This window comes from Eulemur rufifrons, chromosome 29 (genome assembly GCF_041146395.1).
Source record: "Eulemur rufifrons isolate Redbay chromosome 29, OSU_ERuf_1, whole genome shotgun sequence".
Lineage (NCBI taxonomy): Eukaryota > Metazoa > Chordata > Mammalia > Primates > Lemuridae > Eulemur > Eulemur rufifrons.
The window spans coordinates 16,235,974-16,254,449 of NC_091011.1; the positions used below are offsets into that span (position 1 = coordinate 16,235,974).

At 36.1% G+C, this 18,476-nt stretch overlaps 1 protein-coding gene and 1 pseudogene across 1 annotated transcript in view; one reads left to right on the forward strand and one right to left on the reverse strand.

Annotated features, from left to right (window-relative positions):
- The window catches only part of VPS41 (VPS41 subunit of HOPS complex), a 192,916-nt gene that overhangs the window by 96,403 nt on the left and 78,037 nt on the right, over nucleotides 1-18,476 (forward strand). Inside the window, exon 8 of the mRNA XM_069462590.1 lies at nucleotides 17,248-17,367. Coding sequence (XP_069318691.1) covers nucleotides 17,248-17,367 — 120 coding nt within the window. The remainder of the gene's footprint in view (nucleotides 1-17,247; nucleotides 17,368-18,476) is intronic.
- LOC138377470 (60 kDa heat shock protein, mitochondrial pseudogene) lies at nucleotides 1,068-2,969 on the reverse strand (annotated as a pseudogene).

Genomic DNA, 18,476 nt, shown 5'->3' on the forward strand with positions numbered 1-18,476 from the left:
GTGTACTGTGTCTAAGAGATCACTGCCTAATCCAAGGTCATGAAGATTAATGCCTGTGTTTTATAGTTTTTACTCTTAAATTAGGATATACTTTGAGTTCATTTTTATGTGTGGTGTAAGCTAGGAGGTCCAGATTTATTCTTTTGCATGTGGATATCCGGTTGTCCTAGCACCATGTGTAGAAAAAACTATTCTTTCTCCATTGTCTTGGCACCTTTGTCAAAAATCAGTTAAGCATCAACATTAGAATGTATTCTGGACTCTCAATTCTCTTGATCTATTTATCCTTGTGCCAGTACCCATTTTAGGCTTCAGAGCCACTGATTTTTCTGTAATTACTTATGGGATGACAAACAAATTAACTACAGGTGTTCCTCAGCTTATGATTGTGTTCTGTCCTAATAAACCCGTCATAAGTTGAAAATATTGTAAGTCAAAAATTTATTTAATACACCTAACGTACTGAACATCATAGCTTAGACTATCCTACCTTAAACGTGGTCAAAACACACTAGCTGCAGTTGGGGAAAATCATCTAAAACAAATCCTATTTTATAATAAATTGTTGTTGAATATCTAATGTATTATTTTTAACTTTAAACAAATTATTACACAAAGGTGGTCACATAATTGGATATTTCTCTACTTTGTATATATACAATTATTCTTACTCTCCACAGAAAGGCTGCTTCTTAACTTCTCATCTGGTGAGATTCAAGCACCAAAAACTTGACGTTAACAGAATATTAGTAAAAATGTCTCAGTGATTTAAGTTGAAAGCAGTATGTTGCTACATGATTCTTTCACCCAGTATCAGGAATGTCCAAATTTTTTTATTCAAAAATTCAAAATAAATTATTTGTAGGAATGGACAATGACAACAGTAAACTTATATATTGTCAGCTGAAACCAGTACCTGACAGTTATAGTGATTTCCTTAAACATCAGTCAGCCTTTTCTTTAGTCGTTTTCTTCAACTGACTTCTCTGAAGTTATTGATGAGGAACACAGCCTTGAGCTTCCTATCCTAGTTCATTAATACTAATGGTAAAGCTCTATTCTAATAATTACACTATGCCATCTCCAATACTACCTCTCGTGCCACACATTGCACCTGTTCCAGCGTCCTTCTCTTCTTTAGGAATCTCGATGACTTCAACTTCTGCTGTGGTTAACAGAGAGGCCAACCCAGCAACATCCAGTAAAGCAGTTCTTCAACCTTTATTAGATCCAGGATTCCTTTTTCCACTCCAAGCACAGCCTCATAGCCAACTTCTGAGAAACTTTACATAATTTTCTCAACTAACAAAAATCCTTCAATACCTGCATTCTTAGCAGTGGTCATTGCAGGAATTTTGAATGTTCGTTTAATAATTTCTATACCAACTTTTTTTATCTTCATTAGCTGGAGTTAATGAGTCCAAGGCTGGAGTGCACCCATATAGGGCACAACTGCCCCACTCTGGCAGAACAATGCCGCCTTTAACAGTAGCTCTTATAGCAGTAAGGGCATCTGTAACTCTTTCTTTTCATTCACTTGGACATCACTTATCCTAACAACCTTCAGCACAGCTACTCCATCAGAAAGTTTTGCCAGATATTCATTCAGTTTTCTCTTTTCATATGCACTAGTCATACTATCTGACTGCTTGATGATTTCTTGAATATGTTTTTCAGTTTGAGCCTTGTCACCTTTTCTTTCAAGAGCATGGCATCATCTTTGGCCACAATGACCTCTCCAACTTTTTCTAAGTCATGAGGCTGAATGTATTCAAGAGTTAGGGTCAATCCCTCTTCTCCGAACACTGCACCACCAGTAGCAATAGCCATGTCTTTAAGCTGGCTCTTCTATTATCACCAAAGCCTGGAGCTTTGACTGTTACAACCTGAAGACCAACTTTTAGCCTATTCAAAATGTGTATAATTAGTTTTTCCATCAACATCTTCAGCAAGTATGACCAAGGGCTTAAGGTGAGTATTGGCAATTTCAAGAGCAGGTATAATGGACTGGCCACTAGAAATTTTATTTTCACTCAATAGAACATAAGACATCCTGGAATTCACATTTCTGACCTTTTGATGTGTTAATAAAGTATGAAAAAATATAGCGTTGATCAAATTTGATGCCTTCAGTAATTTCCAATTCATCATTCAGTGTTTTGCCATCCTTTTACTGTAATGACACTTTTCCTTCCAGTGTTTTTCATTGCATCAGAAATGATGTTGCCAATTTCTTTGTCCCCATTTGCAGAAATCGTAGCAACCTGAACAATTTCTTTGTGGGCGAAGGGGAGGTTAGCACAGGTTTAGACTGTTTCTTAAGTTCAGCAATTGTAGCATCAATAGCTAACATCACACCCTTCCTGATTTTGACTGGATTAGCACCTTTGCTAATCTTCTCAAAGCCTTCCTTGCCAATACAGTAATAGTGGTCGTACCATCCCCAGCCTCTTCATTTGTGCTATTGGTAACATCTTGAACAAGTTTGGCTCCAATAATTTTATATCCATCCTTTATGTCAGTTGACTTTGCAACAGTCATACCATCTTTCATACTTTGAACAATAGAACTAACCAGTTCAGTGGTCCCAAGAATAAAGATACAGATATAGATGATAGATACTGATATAAATCATAAGGTTACACCACGATGGATCCAGGACTCTCTTTAAGTACCACTGGGCTCCTTCCCCTTAAACAGAAGCACCACATTCTGATTGACTGCAGTCTTTCTGAGTAATCCCAATGAGCTAAGAAAGAAGAAAATATTGAAGAAAAATACTCTTTGAGACTTTCCCAACTCTGTTCAATAACGACTGATCTTCCCTTTGGCCCCATTGTAATGGCTGCAGCATCTGCTAAAAGGTCTACACCTTGAAGCATTAAGGCTCAGGCATCTGCACCAAATTTTACATCTTTGGCGTAAGCCTGAGTGAGATGAGGAGCCAGTGGCCTGGACACCAGTCTCATCTGATGAAGGACTATGTGTAATCAAAGCATTTCTGTGGGGCAGCAGCAGGGCTTCCACGTGGCAAGGCAGGTCATCCATGTCAAGTGAAGGCTAATGTAATTTATTGAATACTGTACTGAAAGTGAAAAACAGAATAGTTGTATGGGTACCATCATAAAGTTGAAAAATTATAAGTTGAATGATCGTAAGTCTGGGGCCATCTGTATTCTTAAAACATTTTGACTTTCGGCTCTTTCTCTTTAAAAAGTCATTATAAATTTCTCCTACTTATGTTAGAGGCTTTAGAAACATGTAAATCTGTCCTCTATTTAAGAACTTGTACAAACTATTGACTGATTTCTTTGGATCCATTAAAATTTATTATGTAATATGTATTTAGTGAGTAGTAAAAATTAGCATGCATTTGGTGACCTATAATGACCTCTTTGTATATAGTAAAATAGAGATTTTCAAAATGTACACCAGCTTGGTATGTGGTATGCACCAATCGCCAGAGAATGTCTTTCTTCTGTATGTGTACGATATGCACTTTTTAAGGATTACTTATGCTGCATGGTTTTGATATTAGTGTGTTTTGTTTGTTTTGAAATAGATTTATTCAGTTGATATTTCAGGAAGTGTTTTTCTAATTTCACTCATAAATATATCTTCGATTTTAAAAACTAAAAAACTTTTAGAAGGTGACATTAAAAAAAAGGGAGACTATTGTGAAATGATTACTTTCATTTTGAAAAAAGTGTTAGCAAATTTTTAGAAGGAGCTGTTCTTTTTATAACTGAGTTATGGGAATTTATATCTTTGAAAAATGAGAAAAACAAAGACTATGTTGGCCCAATAGCTACTCTAATCATTTCAACTGCAATTTTAAACTAGCTAAACAGAACAAGTCTGAAGAGCCCAATATTTGGCAAATGGTGATAACCTTGCAATAATCGTATGTCATAGATATCAAGACCTCTCTGTTTTAGAGCAGATGGCAGATCATATAGGAGGAAAAGAGTAAAGACAAATATCAGATAACGGAAAGGTTGACCTTCTGCCTTTAAGAAATAATTTAATCTTTTAAAAAATTGGAGCAAAGACTAGCCATATGAAGGTGTAATATGGAATAAAGGCATTCTTAACCCTTAAGAACACTGATCTCTAGATTGACAGCTAAATAAATCATTGAAATTATATACCAACTTCTGTAAACAAGAGGTTAAAACAGCACAGGGACTAGAGGAGCTAAATAAGAAAATGGAGATCCTGCAATGAGATATTCATGATTTCATAAGAATATTTGAGAGCAGTCTAATATTTTAGTTGTTTATTGTAATTAAAATTTTTTATTCTTGTAAAAAAAAGTTCAAGTATTTGGAACATACATTTCAAAATAGTGCTGCAAAACATAGCAATGGAGCAGAAAAAAACCTGGAACTGTAGTTTGACACATTTGTTGGTATTCCCTCTTTAAGGTTCTAGCTTCTTAGGTCTTTAGAGATAGATAGCTCCTTATCCACCTGGGACTAGGAATAGACAGCTATAGTCTGTTTGGCATAAACTTTTATTTTTGGTTTTCAAGGCAACTTCTTAGTAGTTGAATGCCATAGCTGGATTTATGGACTCCACTGCTTGACACATGAGCATAAAAAGCTTATTCTAAATTCTGTTTTGTTTCCATGTTGAAAAAAGGAAAGAAAAAGCACATCTCTTGAAAGTGCCATTGGAGAGAGCTTTCAAACATGCAAACCAATGGATTTTTTTAAAGTGTAACTTTCTTGCGTAGCAAGAATTCTAATACATGAGCATAGCAAATGAGGTTTCTATTTTAGAAATATATCTGCCAAGTGGATCTTGTCTGGATTTTTTTTAATTGTCCAGCTTTGTCTGTCGGCAAATAAACTTTAGCTTCATGGGACGTTTACATTTGAACTCTGAAACACACTTCATAACAGCTGGTTTTTACTGCTTTGACAAATTATTAAATTGGCACGATGCTGTTTGCAGTAGAGTTCATTTTTAGAAATCAGTTAGTCAGCTGTTTGGCGTTATGGTGGGATAGAATGAGGGGACCTGGCTGCAAAGACAGGTTGCTTTGTAAGCTGGAAAATGTCAGTCAGCAAACGAAGAAAGGACCTGCATGAATGAAATGAGGAAAATTTGAAATGGCAAATTTTACCTGAGGGACAGAGGTGGTAGCATCAACTAGCTTCTGTAGGCTTCCAGCAGTGATCTGCAAACAACAAATTGCATTTTGAATGCTTTTTGAAGATGGATTCAGTAGAGTAGCTTTTTTAAAAAATGCAAATCTTTTTTAAAAATTATCAAGATTATTTTTATTTTTTCTAGCTTTATTGAGGTATAATTGACAAACAAAAATTGACTGTGTTGAAGAGGTACAATGTGATGATTTTATATATGTATACATTGTGAAATGATTGCTACAATCAAGTTAATACATCCATTACCTTACAGTTACCATTTTTTTGTGATGAGAACACTTAAAGTCTATTGCTAGAAGAAGCAAATTTCAAACGTTTAGTATTATTAACTGTAATTACCATACTGTACATTAGATCCCCAGAACTTATTCATTTTAAAACTGAAGTCTGTACCCTTTAACCAACAACTCTCCATTTCCTTCCTGCCCAACTCAGCTGCAAATCTTTTTAGAATCTAGATAATCCAATAAGCCTTAACCACTGTGATCACTAAACATGAAAATTAGAGCCTCTTTCTTGTGTGTTTGCTTTTCATCTGGTCATATTGGAGCTGAGGTTTAGAGGTTAGAAGGATTCAACATTAGCTATTTCCTCACTGTTTACTGTCCAATGTTTAGATCTCCAGGATAGTATTTCTGCAAGTTGATCATAGACAGCCTTCTACATGCCAGCTTTTCTCACACATTATTTACCATTGTAGTTTTCAAGTGAATCTCCTGAGCATTTTTAAGAATTAAAAATATGTGCTTTAAGGTTTCCCAGTCAATTCAGAATTAAACCACAAGCAACCACCAAACTTATGTCCTAATGGTTGCATCTTAAACCATTGTAAATAAATACCTTTATTTCTTCTAGCTATGTGGTGAGAACACACAGTTGTGGTTCCATTCCTAGAAATTAATTTCATGCTGTGAATATACCAAAATTGATTTAAAACCATCAATTAATAGGAAGTAAAACACGAATGTAACTTCCACAAACATTTTTTTTTAGGTATGAAAAGCGAAGTTGTAAAATAGCTCGATTGTTAAGTATATTTTGGTGAGTTTTTCTGGATATGCTAGGCTGGCTGAGGCTAAAAATAGAAATCATTTTAATTCTGAAAAATAGGAGTTCTTTATTGCTTTCAAAATTTTTGATTTGTCTCAAATATCAGTTGCTTTTTTGATATCAATATAGGACTTCCAAAGTCTTTGAATGGTATCCACAAGGGGCAGTGAGAGATGGGTCCATAGCAACTTTATTTTCTTCTGTGAGTCCCCTTGTTTCATATCCATCAAGTACCCATTAAGAGTAGAAGAATTTTTTTCTTTAATAAGGTCAACTAACTTTTACATATGTAATGTTTCCATACTGATTGCAGCATCCCCCTGAACTCTAATGTTAAGCCTACCATCTCTCTTTCTGGAGCAATCAAACTATCCTTTGCTCTTTGCTGATAGTGTCTTCCTTTGTATATCAATAGCTCTGTGCTTGTTCTTAAGTATCTTGAGCAGTTAATGACTGTGCAAGCATTATTGCCCAGTTCAGAGATGCTCATCATGTTTTCCTGTGGGATTTAACACCAGTTGGCTGGGAGGTTCTCTTTCTCTCTCTCTTATTCTTTCTCTCTTTCTTTAAAATAAGGCTATGTAAAGCAAAGGGTCATGATTGTAGTCATTGTTGGTGTTACCAGTACAAACTAAATCACAGTCATTTCACAGGAGTATTTGCCTTGAATCTGCTTCTTGAACACAACTTTGCTTCAGGATCCATGTTAGGTTCTGTGTATACATAGCATCTTGATTGAAAAAAATGGTGGTAGATTTCCAAAAATGTACAGGTGGGATGGTGTTGCTGGAATGTAGTTAATAAGACCATGAATCAGAATGATGACTTGGTAGGAAAATGAGTGTTCCACATCTTTTTAGAGGGAAAAAATGTGTGTTTTTATATGTATGTATGTATTTATTGCCATGGGGCAATTTTGAAATCCTTTGACTCCCTCCCCTTGTTTGTATTTTTCTTTGAATTTTCTAATTCAATTCTAGCCAATATTCCTTTTTGTAACACTGAAAATTTGATGTTATTTAAATGTCTAACAAGAGTGAATTAACTGTGTCAGTGCTCTGCAGCCAAAGATCACCAGGAGCCACCGCCATGGGGTATTTAGGATGAGGATGTTAGAAAGAAGGTGTTGTAGGATTTGGGGGTGTGCAAGGTGATTTGGGGAAGATTTAAGGCAGCAGGGTTTTGCTCTAGATTGAATGGCATCAGGAAGCAAGGGTAATTCTAAAACTGGTTATTTTAACAAATCTTACCTAAAAGAAGGAAAGGCTAAAGTAATTGGTAAAGAAGCAGCCAGGGTGGGAGGTGTTTGGTCATTTCTGTGACTTGGAAAATGTTTGTCTTGTTTGCATTTCTACATGATTATGGAGTGGTCTTGTTTGCATTCCTACATGATTATGGAATGGTCTTGTTTTTGTCCTGATCCTTTGTGGTCCTGGAGTGGCCTTGACTGATGTTGATATTTTGTGAAATTATTCATATTCGCCAGGAGAACATCAAGGCCCAGCTGTGAATGTAAGGCCAGTTTCTGGATAACAGCTTTTCTCTTTCTCAGTTGGAACAAATAAAATTCCCATTTGATAGATTGCTTCTGTTGAGGCACTTTTCCAAAATGTATGTATGGTTTGATGGCATCTTCTTTGTGGAAACACAATTATGTATGTAGGTATATTCATGGAAGGCTATAGGCTATACATCAAATTATTAACAGTATTTGTGTCTGGGCAGGATTATGAGTATTCTCTTTGGCCTTGATTGGCTTTTACTTTTGCTTCTATTGTAGTAAACATGCATCACTTTTATAATAACGAAAAGCAGTAAAAGAATGTATTAGTCTCAACTATTTTAGACCTTGTTTTAACTTAACATTGCGCATCACATGAAATTCCCTATTATTGAAATTATTCTTAGCTCAGTGTTGTTTAATAAGTTGCATAGTATTCCATCCTGTGAATCTATTTAATTTTCTTAGCCATTCTCCTGTTACAGAACCTTCAGGTTGTATCCATTGTTCGGTTGTCATAAATCATGCTGCAACAAAGCTTGAAATCTATGGGAATGAACTTTTGTCTACTCCTCTGAATATTTTCCTAGCATTGATTCCTAGGATTGGAATTACTGAGTCAAAGATTATGATTTTTTTTAGGCATTTGATATACACTGCCAGGTAAAATTACATTCCAGAAAACTTATACCAGTTTACACCAGCTGTGAGTACCTATTTCACCACACCATCTTTGCCAATCTGGTATATGAAGAAAAATATTCCACTTTTCTGTTTTGCAACATCTTTGAATTATTAGTGATTTTGAACATTTTTATTTATTAGCTAGTTCTGTATCTTCCTTTGTGATTTATCTGATTGTATTCTTTGCTCAGGGCAGCTTTTAATATTACCATAGATGCCAGGACAATGAAGACTGTCCACTTGATATTTATTGTCAGTTTGAGCACAAATTATTGCTGCTTACTGAATAGCCTGCAGCCTTTTCTCCAATTTTGGCTAAATCTGCGGTAATTATTCTTGTTCCCAAGGAGGCATTCTATAGGAGTCTAAATGAGACTTTAGAATAGACACTGAAGTGTCTAAAGAGAGGATGAATATATGTTATCACATGGATGTAAGTCTGTCCAAAAGTCATCAGTTCTGCCACTTCCATGGAAGCTATCCGTGATTGACCAGTGTATCTGGTGAACTTCGGTTTTTATTACAGGTGATAGAGAGTGGATTACAGTGCTTGAAGTTGGGTTCCTTTGGCTTGGTTTCTTCTACAGATAGTCTCTTGATCTTTATTTTTTCCCCCTTTTTCTTTATTTTGAATTGAGTGAAGGGCTTGTTCAAATAAATAAATCTGTGTGTTCAGGTAACTTTTTATGTTATTCCAGACTTAGCAGTTTTTCATTTATTTTTTTATATACTCGACATGCAAGGATCTCTCACCAGTCATCTGTGATTGACATTATGTGTAGTTAAAGTTAGATAGAGATATTTGTTCATCACACAGAACATTAATTCAAGTTTAATCACCCAGTGGATGACTTTTGTGTTTTCTCTACCCTGCTGCTGAGGGGTTCTGACCTTGAGCTAAGGCCCAGGAAATGTATCCTTAGACAGCTACAAACTGAAAAATAGACTCAAGATGTTTGGCATTAATGACCAGCTCTACTAAGTCTGTGGGACCCATATAGTGGACTTTTTTTAATGGTAAAATTGTTTAGAAAGTGTCTCGATCATTTCTGAAATCATATTTGCAATTATGTGTTTGCATATGAGAGATTGCAGATTGCTAGTTTAAATAGAAGCCTACCTCACATGCTAGCTTGGTTACTGAACCGGCATAGGTGGGTAGGTAGATACATAGATCTATATCTGTCGGTCTCTAGTTGTTTTTTTTTGTTTGTTTGTTTGTTTTTTAACAATAAAGGAAACTGCTCCTAAATGGCACCTCTAGTATTTGGCTTCTTTTGTTCACAGAACATTTTGGCTTGGATTTCTTGGTTGCTAAATTGATTGTTACCTTACGTTGCTACAGTGTTTTTTAAATTTCAAAGCATTGGTCTGTCTATGTAGTTTTCACAGAATTAACTAACTTCAAGGGCTTGTCCAGATCTGTATTGCATTGGAATTTTGTTTACTTAAATATTGCTTGGAAGCAAGTGGCCAATCAAGTAGGCTCTAGGAATCATTGTGTACAGAGGTTTTCTGTGGTGGTGGCATTTGATCTGTATTTAACACATTAACTGCCATGTGAGTTGTATTTAACTCACACTGGTTTTGAGCCTGGGGCCTGGTGAAGTGTGTGTAACTCACATGTCTTTTTACCTTGGGAGCCATGTGGTGTGTAGACAACTCATGTTGCCATGCTATAGCATACATGTTGTGTGATGGGTGGCCCCCTGGGCAAAACCCTGCAGTTCCTGAAAATTTAACTTGTTGATGTTCTTACTGTTACAATTAATCTTGACAATTTAATTGCATATAACTTATACACAGTAAACAATAAAAAATAACAAATTTTTCATTGAATTAGAAGGGATCACTTTGTTTTTGAAGTTTTTATTCTATTTTTATAATAAAATGCCATGGCCCCAAGGAAAAAATTTTTCTTTTCCCAGTGTGACGGTTAATATGTTAAATTCCCTTCAGGTGAAGGAGATTGTAGGATTATAACTTGTTCAGAAAATAACCACTGAATTTAAAGCACTAGTATATTTGGGAGATTCCCTCTTTCTTCCTACATGCTTTATGTTCTGTCTTGATGGAGATAGTAAAGCTGTTGGTGGTGTTTAGAAAAGCTGTGTGTTTTAAACTTTGGTACTTAGCCAAAGCAGGGAGCTAGACAAAGGCACTTATCTGCTCCACTGGGTTCCTGATCCCTCCTGCCTCTGTCGGATTCAAGACTCCTGTCTGCCGAGTGGCCTGCCCCATCCCAGGTCTTGTCCACACTCACTCATGTTTTCCTCACTTGCCTTCTTGACTTTTTAAATTTCACACATGATCTTGGATATTTAAATCCTTTTGTGACAAGTCTGTTTATTTTTACTGAGACAGTTTTTTACTGAGACCACTTGACGTGCTCGAATTTGCTGGGTTTTTCTTTTCTTTATTTCTATATTTTATCTTGATCTCCCATACCTTCTATGACCTAGCAGAGGTTATCTTCTGGGGAATCTTTGTCTCCTCCCAGCCTCTGGGTCCTTCCTATAGGAGCAACACCTGGTATCTAACTTCCCCATGGGATGGTGCCCCTGCCGGGTCTTTCCTACTTTCTTGTCTGTCTCAAAGCTAGCAGTGTTGCTGGTATTTAGGAAGCTTGAAGAAGCCAAGTGATTTATATACCTGAAAGATCACAGAATGATAAAGAGAGGGCCAATCATACTCCCTTCCTCCATCAGGGAAGAGTGGTGATGGGTAATGGCGGGCGGAGGCTTTATTACAGGCCGTAGGAATCTTGCCACACGTGTCGGGGATTCTGGGCTGTACATCCTTACACCACTCTGTAGTGTAGGAAAGCACTAGATAGATTTATCAGCACAAAACATAGAAGAATAAAGTATATTGCTGAGGATGTGAGGGCTCCTGTTGAAATATAAGTACCGAGAGTGCTGAGTGCCAGAATGTGGATTTATGGGAAATAAAACTCTAAAATACTTTCTCCAACAAAAAATAGACCTCTTGGAAATAGCTTTTCCTTTCTGCGTACTTAGCTCCCATTGAGCTTAAATTGCTCTCAGTATTGTGATAATGACAATTCAATATTACAGGGGGTGGAAGATGAACCAAATAAATTAACCAGCTGCTTTTAAGTGTGGTTTGCTCAATGGCTTACCCACTAAAATGCTTTGTAGAACATTCGTGCTCAGTAGGTCTCTAGGCAGTTGTGTGACTAGAAGAAGAAAAAATGGATTTTATTAAATGTCAATGAAACACAGGCAGAGAGTTTTGTGGTAGTTCAATTAGTGTAGAATGTTTGTAAGAAGAGTAGTTTATCTTTTCTTCAATCACCAAAGCAGAACTTTCCTTGGCATTCCTACCAGAAAATGTGTTTCTGCTTGAAATTCCTGTAGATTTAGGATAAAAAAGGAAATGGAGAGGGGAGGGTTTGGCCCTTCTCCCTTCTGTATGAAACTCTGTGTTATACAGAGTGAATATTACCAGTCAAATCCCACATGAAAGTTGCACAGGACGATAATGGGAACAACTCCTTAACCACTGCATGGCATTTAAGGTTTTATACTGGATATGGATTGAAAATTTAGACTCATGAGTAAAGCATAAAGTCAGGTGGAGAGGAAAGACAGACATAAATGCTCCAAGGGAGCAGGCAGGTGACATAGAAGAGAGAAGCAGGCCAAGTGTGAGAGAAGTGGGTGCTGTGGCAATCCCCAGATCCCCTTGCAGGTTAAAAAAAAAAACATTTCAGGTAATTACTGTCAAGGCCAAATTCGTGGCCAGTTTGTGTCCCCAAAATAAAGGAAGTGCAATTACTTAAACCAAATAGGGGAAGACTGACCTGAAAAATAGCTTTCAAATTTTTGACAAATTGTGCTCTAGTTCTGTCCTCTGGCCTAGAGCAAAGGGAAATAGACCAACATTTTAAGATTGGACATGGGATCAGGATAAGTGAGCCCATTCTAAAAAAGTAAGAATGTGTTGATTGTGTTAGTTGGTCACTGGATTCTTTCCTTTAAAGTTTGAGATTAGGACAGAAATGTGTTCAAAATAGTGTAGGGATATTATTAACTAAAGATGGGCTGAATGACTGAAGGGTTTTGGGAATTACATAGCTCCTCCTATAGCAAACACACTGTGCGTATGGACAAGGAAGGAAGAATTAAAGTAGAACTAGGAAAGCTTGCTTAGTACCTAATATTTATTATGCCATGTGTATGTGTCTAGCAAAGTATAAGATATAGTCCTTTTCCCCAAAGCTTTTACAGTCTGTTAGGGAGATGCCAGGTAAACACATGAATCTCAGTGAACAAGATGTGATACAGAAGTCATTGTGCCATGATAAAACCAGCGTGACCATACAACGTATACAGAACCAAGAAATTTGAGGGAAATTATTTGACTTACAAAAGAATACTCCTAAATGATGATCTTCCCTAATATATTTAAGGCTATTTAATTATAGATATTTTCTTAATTTTCATCCACAAAATATAAAAGTGATTAAAACTGCTATTTGAAAAACATCAGAAAATAATGTGAATCCCATCAAAAACTGTAATGTTAATTAGTTAAAATTTGCTTCATTTACAGAAGTTAGCAGTAGTAGTATTTTTTGAGCATACATTAGATGCATAGAATGGCATGTGCCTGTCTGTACTATAAAAATGTCTTTGAGGGAGAAGCTTCTTTGCTCTCTGATTCTGTGTCAGAGCAGGATCCACAGGGTTTATTGGAATCAACCCTGAGATGGCCTGAATTCAGAATTCTTCTCTCCTTCCTTTTCCTTCTGCCCTCTGCTGGAAACTTTCCTTGGAGCTAGAGCAGGAGACAAAGGGAGGCCAGGGTCCTGCAGCCTCCGCTTCCTCCCATAGCTGGGAGCACACCCACAGCAACAGAAAGGGTCCATTGGAGCAAGTTCGCATTTCAGTAGGAGTTGGAACAAGATTTTATCAACAATTTTCTGAAGATATTAATGTTTTATTAAATAGGTATGGTTTATGTAAATTAACTCTAATACATGTTCAATATACCTTAAATATTCCTTCTGTTTTTTAAGTTCCAGTGAATTTTTTAAGTTTTATTGTTTCATTTCCACTATTCTTCTAAATTATCCTGATTGTAAAAAGAAGAGAGTAGATTTTCATCCCCATTAATATATTAACATTATAAAAATAAAAATAATTCACATATTCAGTGCAGAATAATTATAAAATAGTATAAAATCTCCTATCACCAATTTCTAACATTGTGATTACTTTGTCATGTATCTTTCAGATTTTTATAGTATTTGTTTCTATTTAGGTACACATTAATATTTCATAAAGGGCATCATATTTAATACTGTTTTCTATTTTTTTTATTTAATATGCCCTGAATGGATTTTTGCATTAATGTACATATATGAAATCATTTTAAAGTGGATACATGTTCTTCATTTGTGCTCCTTACCACAGTGTACTCAATCATCCCCAGTTGTTAGTGCATTTTTGGCTGTTATAAATAGCTTTAAATATATCTTTACTCACTTGTCTGATTATTTCTTAGCGTAAATTTCTAGGCATGGACTTTCCGGAGACATTTTTAAAGTTTTGAGTCCATAATGCTAAAGGATCCGCCAGAAAGATGATGCCCAAGACCACAACTCAGTAGTTGGAAGGCACCTCTTTCTCTGCACACATCCTCCTCAGCCCCCCAGCCCCCCAACCCCCCAGCCCCACCCCGTGCCCAACCATATTACTTTGATTTATCTTTGTGAGTTCTTTCTTTTCTTTTTCCTTCATCTGTGAATTCTAGTACCATTGCTCTACTGTTTTAAGTGTTAATTTTATAAAATTGCTTTCTTTTTAAAAATTTTCCTGTTCTGATACTTTTTTTCAAATGCAGTTTTAGCATTTTTGGAATTTCTAAAAATAATCCCTTCAGGATTTTCTTTGGACTTATATTAAAATCATAGGTTAATTTAGTGTGACTTTAGCTCTTTGGTGAGAATTTTGAATCTTACTATCCATGAACATAATAAATCTTTCCATTTATTTTTTTTTTATTTTTTATTTATTTTTTTTTTTAGAATAATTTGATTTATTATTGTACAATCCAAGCTTGAAAAATTCTACCAAACCACTTTACTACAGGAAAAGATCAAAGCGGGAACTTCCCCCAACTACCTGTTAAATCCAACGAGGACGTTTGTGAAAACACGTTTGCTCCTGCTTAAGACAAGTGCTTTCCATTTATTTAGTCTCCTTTTATTATTCCTCAATGAAGTGTTTTTGTTTCTGTCGTGTAGCTAGTATGTGCACCTCTGTTTTTGTTCGTTATTAACTTTTTAGATCTATAGACTTTCCTTTGTTTACAACTTTGATTGCATCCCCTATAGTTTAGGTTTATGGTATTTGTATTTTCATGTTTAAAGTACTCTGGTTGCAGTGTGATTTCCTCTTTTACCCAAGGATTGAAAGTATCTTATCTTTTTTGTTTTGTGTTGTTTTGTTTTTCTTGTCCTTTGTTATGAATTTCTTGCTTAATTTTGTTGTTACCTGAGAATGTTAATAAGAATTAGATCTTTTAAAGTTCTTTTCTAGTTTCTGAAGTGTCTTACTTGTGTGGAGTCAGGAGTGGGAGATTATTCCCTGGCTAATTCCTATTGTTTTTAAGTACTGAATTTATCCTTAGGTGCCTTCCTGTTGCCAGCCTGCCAGTTTTCCTTCCCAGCTGCGCTCACCTAACGACAGCTGGAGTGCTGGTCCACTTGCTCCCCCGAGCCTTTGTGTTTCAGGGTGAGACTGTGACTCTCCATTACAGTGTGCAGGGTTGGGAGTAAGGGGGGCTGTTTTGACATTCTGGCACCTACTGACCAACTACTTCCCAGGCTGGGTTTTTTCTGGGAATGAGTTAAAATCATCACCTTCACTGGGGTCTTATTTTTATTATATTCTATAAATTTTTAATTTAAAATCTGGGTCATATTTAATTTTTCCAACACAGGCGCAGACTGTTTCTCCTCTTAATTCTGCATTGGTATTTCTAGGTGGGGATTGGTGAGGGAGAGGAGTTGAGTGTCTTGCTCCACTGCTAGCCATCCATTCAACCATTCTTGCCAGCAGGTGGTCATTGAGTGCTTGCTGTTCCTTGCCCATTTTTTACAATCACCTCCACCAGATCCAGCCCACAAGTGGAAGATAGACATTTTGATCTTATCAATACCTCATGTTTAAAGTAATTGTTATTAGCTGCTTATCATGCCTAAAGTTATATAGTGTAAAATGTCTTTTCTTAAAGAATTGAAATTGGATGTATCAAGAAAAATATTGTATCCTTAATAATGTATGACTTCCTAGAACTATATGTTCCTCAGTCTTAGAGGATTTTGACCATTTATATATATATATATATATATATATATATATTTCAGCATATTATGGGAGCACAAATGTTTAGGTTATATATATTGCCTTCGCCCCACCCAAGTCAGAGCCTCAAGCATGTCCATCTCCCAGACAGTGTGCACCACACCCATTAGGTGTGAATATAGCCATCCCCTCCTCCCCCCTCCCATCTGGCCAATAACTGATGAATGTTACTACTGTATGTGCACATAAGTGTTGATCAGTTAATACCAATTTGATGGTGAGTACATGTGGTGCTTGTTTTTCCATTCTTGTGATATTTCACTTAGTAGAATGGGCTCCAGCTCTATCCAGGACAATACAAGAGGTGCCAGATCACCATTGTTTTTTGTGGCTGAGTAGTACTCCATGGTATACATATACCACATTTTATTAATCCACTCATGTATTGATGGGCACTTGGGTTGTCAAACAACAACCCTATCAAAAAGTAGGCAAAGGACATCAACAGAAACTTTTCAAAAGAAGATAGACTAATGGCCAAAAAACATATGAAAAAATGCTCAACATCTCTAATCATCAGGCAAATGCAAATCAAAACCACAATGAAATATCATTTATCTCCAGTGAGAATGGCCTTTATCAAAAAGTCCCAAAACAATAAATGTTGACGTGGATGCGGAGAGATAGTAACACTCATACACTGCTGGTGGGAATGCAAACTAGTGCAACCTCTGTGGAAAGTAATATGGAGATACCTCAAAGAGCTAACAGTAGAAATACCATTTGATCCAGCAATCCCAATACTGGGCATCTACCCAGAGGAAAAAAGGACATTCCATAAAAAAGACATCTGCACTAGAATGTTTATAGCAGCACAATTCATAATTACAAAGATGTGGAAACAACCCATTTATATTTTATATTAAAATTTATCCAGCAGGTTTTTTTAAAAGATTCTTTCCTTTAAAATAAAGACCCTAACTACTATGAATTTTTTAGAAGGCGTAATCCTAATGCAAATTTTCCTTATTTTGTGACATAAATTACTGCTCAAAAGTGATTTTTAAATTATTTTGGGTTGAATGAAAAACAGAGACTGTCTCTAATAATCTAATCTGTGACTAACATCTTATTTTCAGTGAAAAACTTAGGAAGTTTTGATTTCCCAATTTACAAAATAAATTATAATAGTTCCTGGACAATCATTTGAAGAACTTTCTATAACAAATCTTTTGACTTCCACGAATCTTGGTATTTTGGTGCCATCTTGTGGCGTAGCTTTGTAATAACTTTAACACTCAAATCCATTTTAAACAGTGTCAGGGCAGGGTAAGATAAGCAGGGAATTCTTTGCAAAATGCAAATCATATTCTACTGTTTACATGAAAATATTGAGAATGACTTATTTGTTATTTATGCACATCGATAGGTAAAAATGGTAAGTAAGGCGTCTAATATATAATTCTCAGTTTCTAATATTCTTTATGCCATTTGTCCCTAGTTGCTGCTGTTTGAACGATCCTGGATGAACAGATGGAAGTCTTCTGTTCTGCACGAAGGGGAAGGGAACATAAGAAGTGTGAAGTGGAGAGGCCATCTGATCGCTTGGGCCAATAACATGGTAAAAGCACATCTCCGTCTTCCAAATGCTTATTTGGTGTCAGATGGGTAGCCGAATTGATAGGACTGTAACAAAGGGAAAAGATGCCACTCACTTTGGTGATAATTTCTAAAAGATACAAATGGCAATTGGTATTATACCTGGGAGGTTAAAGAAATTAGATTGCTTTTGGCTTTCATAATATAGTAATTCCCAACATATTCTGGACTCTATTTTAGAGTAAGAAACCTGAGGCATGGAGAGTAGCCAAGAAAATGAAAAGCCATCTTAATAATTGAAGGGCTGCATTGGGAATGTGGTCTTGAAAATACCATTTGCCTATTGGCCAAGGGCAAGTAACAGTTGATATGAAACAAGTGCAGAATATTGCTGATTTCTCTTTTACTCCCAGTATAATCATAGGCAAAAATCTAGCCTGCCTTTAAGAAAGTGGATTGTAATTTTCAGTGCTGCACTTGTTTAAAGTTTACTCAATGTGAATTGGGGCTAGTGGGAAGTTGTTTAAATGGTCTTTTTGACATCTGGCATATCTTTTGGAATTAAAAGGTGTAATGTAGTAAATCAGTTCTATTCCGTTTTAAATGGTAGAAATCTCCCCAGAAGCTACCTTATTATTCTGGACTTTGCTCACTTCTTCTGGGCCACAGTAAAGATAAGCAAACCTGTGGTCTCTTGGTTCATTTTTACTTAGCTGTTTGCTTGATGTTTCCATTTGAGAACTTTAAAATGTCAGGTGTAGTTTTCTTTATTTAGGTGGTTTTCAGATTCAACACTTTTCTACAAAACAAACCTCATTTTTCTGGTGGAACGATATAATTAGAAATGTTACTTGTCTGTCATTTTGGAAATGCAGTTGATATCTGTATGTTTCACGCTTGTGTTGGATTTGAGTCACCCATGCCATGTAATAAAATCTCCTCTGTCCAGAAAGAAGGGTGGAGGTTTTCTTGTGGTTTTGGTTCTCACAGGGAGCAGGGGAATGTTACTTTGTGTGGCTCCTAGGCTTCAAGCTGTGTCAGTAAACACTGTCAGTATTTTCCATTGCTGGTTTTCAATGGTATGTAGCAGGAGCTGTTAATAAATTTTCCTTTACTTTCGTTCTCCCAAGT